Source organism: Mastigoproctus giganteus, unplaced genomic scaffold (genome assembly GCF_048544385.1).
Source record: "Mastigoproctus giganteus isolate SK-2022 unplaced genomic scaffold, ASM4854438v1 scaffold_15, whole genome shotgun sequence".
Taxonomy (NCBI): domain Eukaryota; kingdom Metazoa; phylum Arthropoda; class Arachnida; order Uropygi; family Thelyphonidae; genus Mastigoproctus; species Mastigoproctus giganteus.
In genome coordinates, this window is record NW_028328292.1 from 3,659,131 (window position 1) to 3,673,090 (window position 13,960).

At 37.8% G+C, this 13,960-nt stretch overlaps 1 protein-coding gene across 1 annotated transcript in view; it reads right to left on the reverse strand.

The window, feature by feature from the left end:
• Window positions 1-10,558, reverse strand: part of LOC150074912 (IQ calmodulin-binding motif-containing protein 1-like) — a 199,182-nt gene extending 188,624 nt beyond the window's left edge. Inside the window, exon 1 of the mRNA XM_090389381.1 lies at window positions 10,446-10,558. Coding sequence (XP_090245507.1) covers window positions 10,446-10,558 — 113 coding nt within the window. The remainder of the gene's footprint in view (window positions 1-10,445) is intronic.
• Window positions 10,559-13,960: the final 3,402 nt, after the last annotated feature.

A 13,960-nucleotide genomic window follows, 5' to 3' on the forward strand; every position in this document is an offset into this window, starting at 1 on the left:
CTCTACTAATGCTAATGAGAGACTGACTGTGTAACTGAGCCATTCCATATTGTTAAACATGGTATGGCTTAGTTACATAAATAATGTAAGCACATGTGCTATATAAAGTTAAATTCTTGGGTTTTTTTGGAGGTGATCAATAATGTAAAATTGTGTAAAAAATATAGATGCAATTAATATTATAAATTTATAAATATATTAGTTCGTGTCTATCTAACTCTAAGTCCTTAATTCACGTTTAGGATTTCATGTAAACTTGAAAAGTGTTGGCATATAAGCAACATTAAAAATTTTGATGATTTTTTTAATGCTTGAAAGGTCAACTTATAAACTGGAATATATGGTACATTCTTTTATTAAATGGTCCAAGAAAATCATAAAAAGTAGTGATAAGGTGCAGCTCTGCATATTCCACCTTTAAACCGTTTTCCAACGATTCCCTCAGCCTCCACTACCAATTTTCCACTTTTATTTCCCTTAAAAGATTATCCTTAGTGCTGTATTTTTTTTAAAGTTGTTTAAAGGAACAACTTTTTAGATACTTGCCATATGCTTTTTCAAAATCAGAGTTTTTATCATGTTACTATGATTTACTATAATTTTTCTGAATGCAAATATTTGATCCTTACAACCCCCATTTAGCTGAAAAAGCTAACAATGCTTCCCCAAAATTATATTCAGTAATACTTCTAATCCTCTTCTCTAAGATGCTGCTATAGATTTTATGTGGTACATTAAAGACTGAAATTCTGCCACTATTTCCAGATTCAGCCAGATTATTTGCATTATTTTTTTAATACTTTCTTTGTATTAACAACACTGAACAAAAAAAATTTTTGGTCATATCTTGTTTCGGGCATGAAAGTAAGTTTACTTTATAGATTTTGGGAAATAGTGCTTAAAATGACAGATGAGCTCTTGTTTTCGAAAAAAGTAGTTTTTTATATTTCCACAAGGTATTTTTTTATTTATATGGCAGTGAGATGTAGCTATGATCATAACTGTATCAAACACGGGACCTTTCACTTATATTCAGCTTTGGCAGAATCCCTTTTCACCATCCAACAATAATCGGCTAACCTGGCGGCACTCCATTTGCTTTTGTATCTTTGTTCCATCGCTGTGATGTCTTGATAGAAGCATTCACCATGTTTGTCACTGATGGCACCACAGTTTGGTGGGAAGAAATCCAGGTGTGAGTGCAAGAAATGCATCTTCAATGACATGTTGCACCCAAGAAGTAATGAGATCTACAAGCTACCTGTAGTTGCTGGCTTTAACATTTGATAGAAAACCAGTCAAAACATTTCAAAAGGCTTTCCATGCTGATTTCTCACTATCACTAAGGACACATTTGAACTGTTTGTCTTTGAAAAGTTGCCTTATTTGTGGACCAATGAAAATGCCTGCCTTAATCTTCTCTGTACTAAGTCTTGGGAATTTCTCTTGCAAGTATGTGAATGCAGGACCGTTCACTTCCAAAGCCTTCACAAAATTTGTCATGAGCCCCAGTTTGAAGTGGAGTGGTTTCTTAATGTAATTTACCAGAGGTTCAAATGCTATGTTCTTCAATCCAAGTGTTAGTGACTTTCGTTGAGGCCAACTCCTCTTCTCGTAGTGCATATCCTCGGCATGACTATCCCGCTTGCAGAGAAAGCAGCAATACTTAGTGTAATCCTTTTGTAGTCCTAATAAAATAAAATTAAATCACCACATATCCACCACTCATACTTCTGATAGTGTACATCTAAGAGGATGTTCTCCATGTTTGCATATGTTTCTTTTTTGTGGACGGCATATACAAGAGGTATTGAAGGCAGCATATTTCCTTTGTGTAATAACACAGCCTTAGGGCTAACCTCAGATGTGTCTATAAATAGTCGGCATTCTTCAGGAATGTGCCTCATGTTCATTGCTGCCATTAGGCCATCAACATCCTTACAAACAGTGAATTCACCTTCTGTTTGATAGAATTCATCATAGTCTTTATTTCAAGTACGAAATGTTGTCACTTTCACAGAATGATCTGGAAGATTCCACTATTGTAGCTTCGAGGCCAAAAGCTCTGCCTTATTCTTTGGCAGTCTGAGATCCCCGACAAGGTCATCAAGCTCACTTTTTGCGATCTTATGTGGTTCAGAATGGTTTGGACAAAACGATGGATCCCTTGACGCAGACAGCTGCTGTACTACTTTGTGTATATCACGTTAATGTTCATCAGTGTTCTCATCTTCGTCAAAGTGTACAGAAAAACTGTTGGGTGGTTCAGGAATGGGTAGTACTTCACCGTGAAGCATGGAAAGAATCGCAGATGGTATATTTGGGTATATCAGTGTCCACTTTTTCTTCATTGTCATCCTTTTTCTAATAGGAGGTGCCATACAGAAGTAACAATCTGATGTGATTTGTTGGCTCCCTCCATATCACAGGCACTGCAAAAGGCATAAAACGTCCCTTTTGATTCACCCATGCATTGAGTTTTGATGAACAGGTAGTGCAGCATATGTGTGGAGCACAGTTCTTGTCCTTGTCACCTACTTTACATCCAAAGTACAAGAAGAAGGCCTTTTTTATGGCTTGAGTTAAGGGACACTTTTTTGAAGCTAACACAACTTCTCCACATATCTATTCACACAAATACGGGGCATATTAATCTTACACAGCACAAAAAGTAGGAAACTAACCGAGAACAACTGTTAACTGAGAACGAATCACCCAGTACTTAGCCGTATTCGAGGATTACTGCAACAGAGTTGAAGATGCATTTGAGGAGACAACACTTATCACATGATGCACAGCAAGGCGACAGTTGCCCATGAAGTGATGAGCATGGTGGTACTGAAACTGTGGTGTTACATTGCATTTTTCTGAGAGCCGTAGTTGATAATGTAGAGTAACTCCCTAATATGAGATCTCAACTGTAATTCAAAAATAAGAGCCAACTGACAAATTTTAAAGTGATTTTTGTGTTCAGCAGCATAAAATTAGCCAAGATTGGATATTTTCATTTTCGTAACATTTTACATGTTGACCAGTGTAATCTAAATCTAAGTGCATCAATTTTTGTCCATTTTTAACACTTTTTCACTTTTTATTAACACAGTAGACACATTTTGACTTCCAAAAATCTGGAGATTTGCTAATTGCAAGCAGGAGAAAAGCAGATTTTTTAAAATCCAAACTTTGGATTTCAAATTAAATTTGACTGACAATATACACATTTTATATGAAAATACAACCACAGGATTGTTTAGCAGTACAGTATGCTTTCAAACATCAGCTTAACTGAGATTTTTCTGTTTCAATATTGTCAGTCTGACACCAGTTCATTATGAGGGCTCCAATGCTCTTTAATGTGAAAAAGGCATGACATTTCTCTACTAGTCCATTTTCAGTGATCACAAAATTGTTTATTTCCAAATGCCTGTTATCTGGGCTAATGCTAATATCAAGTTTAAAAGAATGTACACATGTAAATATTCATGCACAATATTTATTTTGCTTATCAGCTACCTGTTTCAGGTATATGATCTTACCATAGCTATCTTTAGTGGACAAATGTGGCAGGCCCAGCCTTAGAACAAGGTGAGTGAGGCGACTGCCTTGGGCTCCATGCTCCAGTTGACAAAAAAATAATAATAATAAAAAAATAAAAAAATAAATTAGATATGCAATTGGAATATCTAATTTTTTTGTATACAAAATAATTAGAGAAGGCTTCAGAGAAATAGAGATAACTGTAATTCACTATGGGTACAGCTTTGAGCACACTAAGCACTGATATGTTTTGTAAAGGAAATGCATTTTTAGTATGTTGTGGCCCATAAATTGCTATTAATTAATATATTGCCCTCAGAATTCTCACATTTGCCTCTCATTGTAGTATCTGTAGAAAGCAGTTTTCAAAACGTGAAATTTATAAAATCTTATAAACAATACTTCAAGAATGAATTAACAACATGGATATTTTGTTGACAGAAAATGCTGTTGCCAGTGAATTTGACTGCACTCAAATTACACATGATTTTGCATTAAGGTGGACAAATTTTTTTATAAATTATTAAGTTAGACTATCAACTGTGTAGGTTTTTATGTGTTCCAGCTTTAATGTTTCAATTAACAATTCACTATTTTGTCATCGTCCTTGACTACTCCTAAAAATTCAGTGTTTTTGCTCATTTTAACACAATTTTTTGTCAAAAACAAATATGAATCAAATAGTTCATTTCAGAGGTAGTTAGTGCAGGTAGCAAGACCAGTTAAGTTTAACATAAACAATAATATTTGTGGTGGAGGTGGGGGGAGCCCTGCTTGTCAGCATGCTGCCAGAACCTGAAAACTGTAAAAAAAAACTGTTTACACTCACATATGCAAATATTTCTTTATTACTGCCATTGTTAATGTCATTTCAAAGTTTGCTTTAACATTTCTTACTCCTTGAGTAACTTTATCACATATTTAAAAAGACATATCCCATTTGATATTTCTTGATAATTTATATTCCACCCATGCAGCACAATTCAGCCAGTCATCCACTTTGGTCTAGGCCCAGAACTATAATGCTTTAAAGGTATAAAAAGATGGATAATTTCTACTTAGTTTTCATTCAGCATTTTTATTCTAATGAGTATAAATGCTAAATGGAAACTACTGAATTCTATGGAAATTCTATTTAATGAAAACAGTCGTTGAACCTATTCAAGTAATGCCTACTGCCATCATAATTTCCCTTGCAAAATTAAAACTGTTCCCTTTATTCTTGAAAACAGTTCTATTTAGATATGACTCACATTAACACACTAATCGTGGCCTAGTAATGGTTCTTTAATGTAGAAGTTCTCAAGATCAGTTTAATTCTTGGTAAAAATAAGGTCAAAAATATTCTTCTTTGCAGCAAATCTACATGGTGATATAAGGAGCAATCACCTAATTGATCAAGAAATATACTCTTGTTGTGAGAATGTCCATCCACAAGTCTCTGGAAATTCTGATATACACTGAGTGATCACAGAATTATGCCCACCTACCTAATACTTCATAGGTCCTTCTTTTGCCCTCAATACAACAGCTATCCAACGTGGTATTGATTCAACAAGATGTCGGAAGCATTCGGGAGGTATGGCCAATCAAGCTGTGTGTAATGCAGCCAGCAATGCAAGTATGGAGGTGATTGGTGTATCCAGATACCTGATATACCTTTCCATAGTGTCCCACAAGTGCTCTATGGGATTGATATTGGAGGGGGGAAGTTCAGAGGCCAATCTATATGCTGGAAGTCAGAACTGTGTTCCTCAAACCATTCCTGCACATCAAGTGCCTGATGGCTCGGCACATTGTCATCTTGAAAGACACCATCGGCATTCGGGAAAAAGTGTAACATAGTGGGGTGTACACAGTCAGCAAGCAGTTGACAATAGCGGAGACCAGTGATACGTTGTTCCACATGCACCAAGGGTCAAAGTTCCTGCCAGTGAAACATGCCCCACACCATACAACTGCCTCCACCGGCCTGCACTTTTTATACCATGCATGATGGATCAAGAGCCTCATGTTGTTGATGGCAAATCCATACACAACCATCCACGGTGGGGATTAAACACGTGTCTCATCTGACCAGCACACCTTCTTTCAGTCTTCTAAGGTCCAACTTGCATGCTCTTTGCACCAGGAGTCTTTTACACCAATGAATCTTGGTTAGGAGAGGATGCCGTAGGGGTCGTCTGCTGGTATAGCCCATACGTGCGATGCATGGTCAGGCCAGATATTGTTCCGGGTTGGCCCATATTGTACTGAATAGTTAACTCTTCAACAGTGCTGCGCCTGTTCGAATTGTCGGACCCAGCACTCAGATCTAACATCAACCTTTCGCTGACCTTTGCAGTTTTGCCGTCGGGTCGTTGTTTGACCATTTTGACGCCAGTCCTGGTACACTTTAACAATGGCGGCTCTCGAACGCTCCACCAGTTCATTTGTTTGGAAAATTGAGGCACCAGCTCGTTGAGCTCCCACAATCCCACAATATTTCTCTCATTGAGCTCCCACAGATTGTGGGAGCTCAACGAGAGAAAGGTCCAATAAATCTTTCCTCTTACCGATCACGCTCAGAATTTTACTGCCTACTGAACCATTAGCACCTTATCTTTGCTACGTAGGTCAACTAACTGCACATCCTCGTACCTCACGTGGTCAACGGGTCGCATTCAGTTTTCATAGGGGTGGTCATAATTCAGTGATCACTTAGTGTATGTCTATTAACCTTTCCAGGAAGACTGAATCTTGCTACAAATAGCTACATTCAATGCTAGCTACTACTTGTCCGAAATACTAGCATTAGCATTAGTAGAGGCATATGATGCAAGAAAGCAAGCTTATGCAGCATCAGCCAAAAAAAAAAAAAAACCCTTCCACTTCACCCCTCTGTTCTTTCGAAATACCTGTCCAGCTGAGCCTTAAATTTATTTAGGCTATCAACTTCCACAACAAGGGATGGAAGTCTGTTCCACCAACCAACTACCCGCTGGCTAAAGGCAAATTTCCGCACATCTATCCTACATCTGTCTTTCCTCAATTTGAATTTATGCCCTCTCAGGTGATTATTCTGAGCAAGAGGAAGAATCCCATCAGCATCGAGCATGCTCAAACCATTCAAGGCTTTATACACCTCTATCACATCACTTTGCCGGTGCCTAGTCTTCAGACACTGTAATTTGCAAAACTTAAGCCTTTCTTCGTAAGAGCATCCCTTTGTTCTATTCACTAATCTTGTTGCCCTTCTCTGTACTCGTTCCAGCAGCTCTACATCCTTCTTGAAATGAGGCCTCCAGACCTGTATACTATACTCAAGGTGTGACCAGACCATTGCCTTATACAAGGGAATAATCACCTCCTTATCGCTGCTAGAAAAATTCCTGTATATCATTGAAAAGACACCATGAGCTACTCTTGCAGCCCATCTGTACTGCTCAGAGCACTTCATATCTGCCTGCACAATTACCCCCAGGTCCTTTTCATTCTCTACCACTGTCAGTGTAGTACCACAGAGTTGATACGTTGCTCTGAGGTTGCTGTTTCCCATATGTAGTACTTTACATTTGTCAACTTTAAACTTTATTTGCCACCTCTCAGCCCATCTGCTCAACCTTTTCAGATCCTGTTGCAGCAGCATAGCATCAGTAGTGTCCTTAACAACCCTGCCAACCTTTGTATCATCTGCAAACTTGGACATTAAGCTTGATATACAATCATCAATATCATTTATAAATACAGAAAACAATAATGGACCCAACACTGAACCCTGAGGGACTCCACTAATAACATTAGTCCACGATGAGCAGTGTCCATTGATTACCACTCTCTGTCTTCTCCCTCTCAACCACCCCTTTATCCATAGCAGCAATTTGCCTCCAATGCCACACTGCTCCAATTTGGGCAGCAGTCTTCCATGTGCAACAGTATCAAAAGCCTTTCTAAGATCAAAGTTATTCCCTGCATCCAGTTCTTTTGTGACGACAACATAGTATCCAATCAAATTGGTCAGGCAAGACTTCCCCTTAACAAAACCATGCTGCATCCAAGCTATAACTGAAGTCTTGTCTAGATGATCCTGCAGTGCCTCCATTAATTTTCCTGGAACAGAAGTTAAACTCACAGGTCTATAATTGCTTGTGTCAGCCTTTGATCCTCGTTTGTGAATTGGGGTCACATTTGCACATCTCCAGTCTATGGGTACCTCCCCTGAGTCCAAGGAAGCTCTCATAATTATGGCTAAGGGTTTGCTTACTTCCTTTGCTGCCTCCTTTATTATAACTGGATAGATCCCATCCACCCCAGATGCCTTTCTTGTGTTTATCTTCAACAATTTCTCCTCCACTTTACTCTCAGTTATTACAAGATTATTTAGATTACTGCCAGAGTTGAATATACCTCTGGCATTCCCCTCGCTCAATAACTCCTCATGTGCCAATGTCGATGCAAAATATTTATTTAGTTTTTTAGCTACCTGTGCAGGATCATCAACAGTTGACCCATCGATATCAAGTAGTCCAATCTGATTCATCCCCTTCCTTCTAGAGTTTACATAAGTAAAGAACTCTTTGCTGGTTTTCTTTGCATCCCTTGCCAAAGATTTCTCGTAATCTGCCTTCGCCTGCCTAACCTCCTTTGTAACTTGGTTGCAGATCAACTTATATCTATCATAGGCTTCTGTGTCACATGTTAATTTATATGTATCCCATGCATTTTTCTTCTCTGCCATATGTCTCATTAGTTCATCTGACATGCATTTACGCCTAAACCTTGAACAATATTTCTTAGTTGGTATATAAAACCTAGTGGCTTCCAAGATAAGTTCATTGAATGCTTCCCATTTTGAATTTGCTGTTGGTAACATCATCAGTTGGTCCCACTGTATAGAATTTAAATACTGTCTCAGACCATCGTAGTCGCCTTTACGAAAGCAATAACTCTTCCCTTTACCCCTGATGGTAGTTACCTCTTTGAGTAAATCCCACTTCAGCACACTGTGATCACTGCCACCTAGTGGTTCCTTTATCTGAAGATTCTTAATGTATGAAGAATCACTACTGATAATCAGATCAAGAGTATTACTCACTCCAGTTGCCTCCCGAACATGATAATGTAGAAAATTATCACCCAATAAATCCACAAAAGCCTTGCTAGCGTGTGAGTGACCAACCCACAAATTCCAGTCAATATCTGGGAAATTAAAATCCCCCATTATAAGACTCTCTGATTTACTGGCCCACTCTATTTCCCTGTATAGTTTCTTATTATACTCATCAGAGTCATTAGGCCTATAGCACACTCCTACTCTCAATTTTGATCTCCCCATTGCTTATGTCACACCAAACTGACTCGACACTGCACTGTCCAGCGATGTCGACTGGATTCACTTCCTTGGATTTTATGTGTTTCTTAACTAATTGCATAACCCCTCCTCCCTTCCTATCCTGTCTATCCTTTCTGTTGACGTTGTACTCCCCAAATTCCAGTCCAGATATATTCCTTATATCTGTGTGACACCACGTCTCTGATATCCCAACAATATCCGCCTTTGATGCTTTGAGCAATACCTCAAATTCATCAAATTTATTTACCAAACTCCTAGCATTGGTGTACACGCAAGTATACATGCACCTGTTCCTATTCTTAGCTACCCTAACACAATCCATGTGTTTACTTGTATCGCAATAACTCCCAGCAGTCTGTGAAATATCCTGCATCTTGTTTTCTTGCACTGCTTCTATTGGAATGAGCAAAAGCCTGCTCATTCCAATAGAAGCAGTGCAAGAATCACTTTGACCTCTGCCAGTGGCTACTGTTAATCTATTAGTCCTTGTATCCCCCCCCAATCTAGCAGTTTTCTGACCCACCTAACACTGCCTCGATATCATCAGCAAATATTCTTGCACCCTTTCTATTTAAGTGCATCCCATCCCTGTAGAAGCAGTCTCTCTTGTTAATAAGTACAGACCAGGCTGAAAAAAATTCTACCCCTTGAGCCTTGCACAATCTTTCCAGGGCCGAATTGATCGACAAGGCTCTCATCATATACTCCCTCCTATCGTGTTTGGGCAGAATTGCAGACACTTTCAAATTCAACCCTAATTCATGGCTTTTTTTCAACAGTGACCTGTACTTAGCATTAGCATTAGTAGAGGCATTTGATGCAAGAAAGCAAGCTTATGCAGCATCAGCCAAAAAAAAAAAAAAAACCCCAAATTACTTGTTAAGTAATTTTTCCGGTCTCCTATTCTTAATATCATTAGTGCCAACGTGTACAACTGTATCACCTTTTGTGCCCTTAAAAGATGATATCCACTCTACAACGTCATCAACCTTTGCCCTGGCAGACATACCTTGGTCCTGTTCCACCAGTACATTGACTACTACACTACAGCTTTCTTTCAACTAACATAATACAGCACAGAGCTTGCTTTCAAAAGAATAACAAAGATACTCAATCGTTGTTGAACTAGAATTAGGCTGTCCTGCACTTTTTTCCTTGCAGGTGACATGATGTCTATAAATGATCAAAGTCCACACACACAAATGGCATGCCCACTTAGTGAATCTTTGTCATAATTTTTAAAAATTTCTTGTTCTTAGTGACCACCAAAATGCTTTTTCAAACTTAGAAGCTGAAAACTGACACTCAGCACACCAACAAGGAAAAGAGCAGCCAAACTTTACTAACTTCAAAAAATATTTTAAATTTGTTTTACCTAAACATAATTTGCTTTTCAGTTTACTGCTATTAGTTTTATCCCAAATTTTTGAATTTAAAAGGTCATTTTAAATTACTTTGGTGCACTGTGCAGATCTAACGGATTACATGAAAATAACCAACAGACTAAAATTCATTTTTCTATTAGTTACCTACTACCTTTTTCATTTCAATTTTAAAAACTGAAGGAAAAACTTACCTTATTATTTCAGTAAGATGAGAAGCTGTAAACCAACTGCCTGATACAGCTGAGAAATCCTGTTTCAGTACTGACACACACAAATGAAAAAGGTTATATTTCCATAAGGCCATAGTTATATTATTAGAATTTTTCTCTGAAAGGTCTGACTCCTCTAGTAAATCTTGCATGTACATATATAAAATATATAAATCCATATTAGTTCAGAGCTACAAAATTTTATGTTATGGAAAGTATAAAACTAAGATATAAATATAGAAGATGCATCTTTCTGTATGTTGCTATAAAGGCAAACTGAAGTTTGCACAGACACATCATACATCAGAACCATACATCTTGTATTGTGAAGCAAAAAATTATGAGTCAGTGGTCTGTCAGATATTACTATACCAGATAAATCATTAATGTCGCTTCAATGGCAAGTTTAGTTACCTGCCACTGTATGAAAGGGTCAGCATCCTCAATGTAAGGGTCAGCTCTTTTTAAAAATAAATAACAATGTACTCACTGAAATAAACAACAATACACTTCTCTTTATGGGGAAGTGCTATTTATTTGAAGGTTAAAAGTTGGACAACTCATGATTAGCTTCACAACATAAGATGTAGAAATTTGTGCAAGGTTTGGTTTGCTATTATAACTACATAAAGAATAATACATTTCCACTAATTTTATGATGATAAAATAAAATAAAAATTTCTGTATTGTTTCAAGAATTTTATGAATTTTAAGAATATTAATTTTAAGAATTTTAAGAATATTACTATTAAAAACTTTGTGGGTGGGGTGAGGGGGAAAAAATATGAACAAATATCATAAAGGTAGTATACTAACTTTAAACTGCAAAATTATGAAAGAACTTGACACCAATTAAAACTTCTCAGTTCTAAATAAGGGAATTTGAATCTTTAATTACCTAAAGAAATTAACGAGTTCTGACACTATACTTGACATGAGCAGAGTCAGATTTAAACATAAGTGGATTAAGTGACCATTTAGGATCCACAATTAAAAAAAGAGAGTGAAATATTACTACATTTAAGATATTAGAAATGCATTAAGACATACATTTTTTTCTTTCTGTATTCTATTGGAAAAAATTTATAAAACATTGATTTCATTAAACACAAATATGGCCAGGATCCCACAAAAAATTTACAGCTACTGTTTTTTTTATGTCCCTTCCAGGTATATATATTAAGTAACAGATATCCATAATGGAAAGAACTGCTAGAGTAGGGGGAGGATTAACCCAACAGTTTTGTCAAAATTGGTGGATGCTCCACCAATTGCAACAAAAACAATCAAGCTGCAACTGACAGGCCCAAATTTATAATTTTTATTTAAATTCTGCTTGGAGTATAACAATGTTTCACCTTTTACTAATAGATTTCATTAATTATTATATGCATTTTTTTATTTAATGAAAATTTTAAAACATTAAAAACATATTTCTAAAAATGTTTTCCTCCTACTGATATTTATTCAAGCCAATGGGAGAAGAGAGCAGGCCAATGACGTCACTACAAGCAGGTAAATAATTACATTGTTGTCTTTGAAAGACAACTGCCTCCATAACGTTCACCAACCTCACGCACATACTTGCTTCACTGTCTAATACATGACCATACCTAGCATTATTTGACGTTCCATTGTAATGTCATCTTATGAAGGGACCAGATATAGTTTGTATATTTGTAAATAGTTTAGTATTTTGTAAGTATTTTAAATATTTGTATAGTTGGCAAATATTTTAGTCCTGCTCTTTCGGATGCAATAATACTCCTTGTGCATTATGGAACCTGAAGCAAAAGGCTTTTCCTAAGTGACCTATGTAAATGCAGGCAAATAATTAGGTAGTGATATTTATTCCACCTTGAGAATGCCACGTGGTGGGGTAGCCAATGGGAGAAGAGGGATGAAGGCACAATATAGCCGAAGCAGCTCTTGCACCATAAAACCACAAACAACAAGAGGGATACGGGTCACATGGTAGGGGCAATTATGTCACTACAAATGCACAGATAAATAATTACATAGGTCACATCCTGATTAGATATCAATCATGGTGGCATAGTGTTTTGTGGAAGGCACCACTGGTGTTTTCCCACATCTGCTCCACGGTACTTTGTGAAGAAGTACAGAATCTCTGTAAAAGCCAGAAAAGTGTAGTGTCTTGTTTGTGTCAGAGTAGCATTATGTTCTGTTGTTGTGTCTCTGACTTCTTGGCCACAAGGCCCCTAGTGGGACCCCGCATTGCCTGCCAACACCACAAGGAGGTGAGCCAAGCTGCCCGTTATACATTGGCTGGCCTCTGCCAGGGTCGCCTGAGCTTCCTGACAGAGGCCAAAAAAAGAAAAAAAAATTTTGTTGAAAGGAAGCACTAAGAGAAGTAGAGAGGTCAGAAAGAGGGGAAAAAGGAGTGGGTGGGTGGATGGATAGGGGGGATTGTCTCAAGGTGGAATAAATACCACTACGTATATTAGCCAAAATTTGGGTTTTGGGATGGAATTATAAAGTTACAGGGGGCAGGTGCCCCTGTAAGGGGAAAGGGTAGAGGGATAAAAGTCACAGCAACAGGTGTCCCTGTGTGATCGCCAGAGGTCAATGGCGCCATATAATCCCACACTCCAGGGAGCACCAGCATCCTGCACCAAATGGTGCCAGCAGAATCCTACCTATATGGATTAGTGTAGCATCCCGCCCTCCAGAGGGCCAGCAATCTCAAAGCCATGGCGGGGTCAGCGATGTCCTACCCTTGTTGGTTCGCTCTGAATCCCACTTGCAGACAGCCAGCAATCCCACACCATTTCGGTGCCACCATTATCCTGCCCTTACGAGCTTGCATGTACCCCCACTCTCTGTAGGATAGTCCACAGAGAGCCAGCAATCTACATTAAGATGGTGCAGACAGTTTAAACCCTTGTTGAGGTAATGCCAGTCGCATCATGATAGCTTCTATTCTAGTCAGGTTGTTGAGTTAAGGGACATTTCGTTGTCAGTCCCTAAGTTCAGCGAGTTTATTTATTCTGGTTTTGAAGACCACTTGGGCAAATCCGGTCAGGGCTTTGTTGTTTCTTATTAGATATCAATCAGTGCATTTCAACAGGTGTCTTTTACAAAGAAAAGATTTGATTTACTCATCATACTTCTACATTTTAAAAAGCATGTGCAGGGGGTTGATGAGCAAAGCGAGCAAGGGACGAAGTCCCCTAGTATATTATTAAACAAAATATAACCATGAAACACATTTTTCTTTTTTTTTTTTTTTTTTAAATTTGAAAAAATCAAATCCCCCACATAGCCTTTCCTGCCAATATTCTCTAACTGGTTATACCATATTTTCTGTTTTCATTCAATATAATTTCAATAAATAGAATTACGAGACATTAAATTTTTGGTTGGCATTTAACAGATGCCATAATGCTTTGACTTTGCTGGCTAAATACAAACAGCTGACAAAAATATAGGTGTTCAATGTTGCATCCGAGTTTCAATGTCAGGGGAGAGACCTT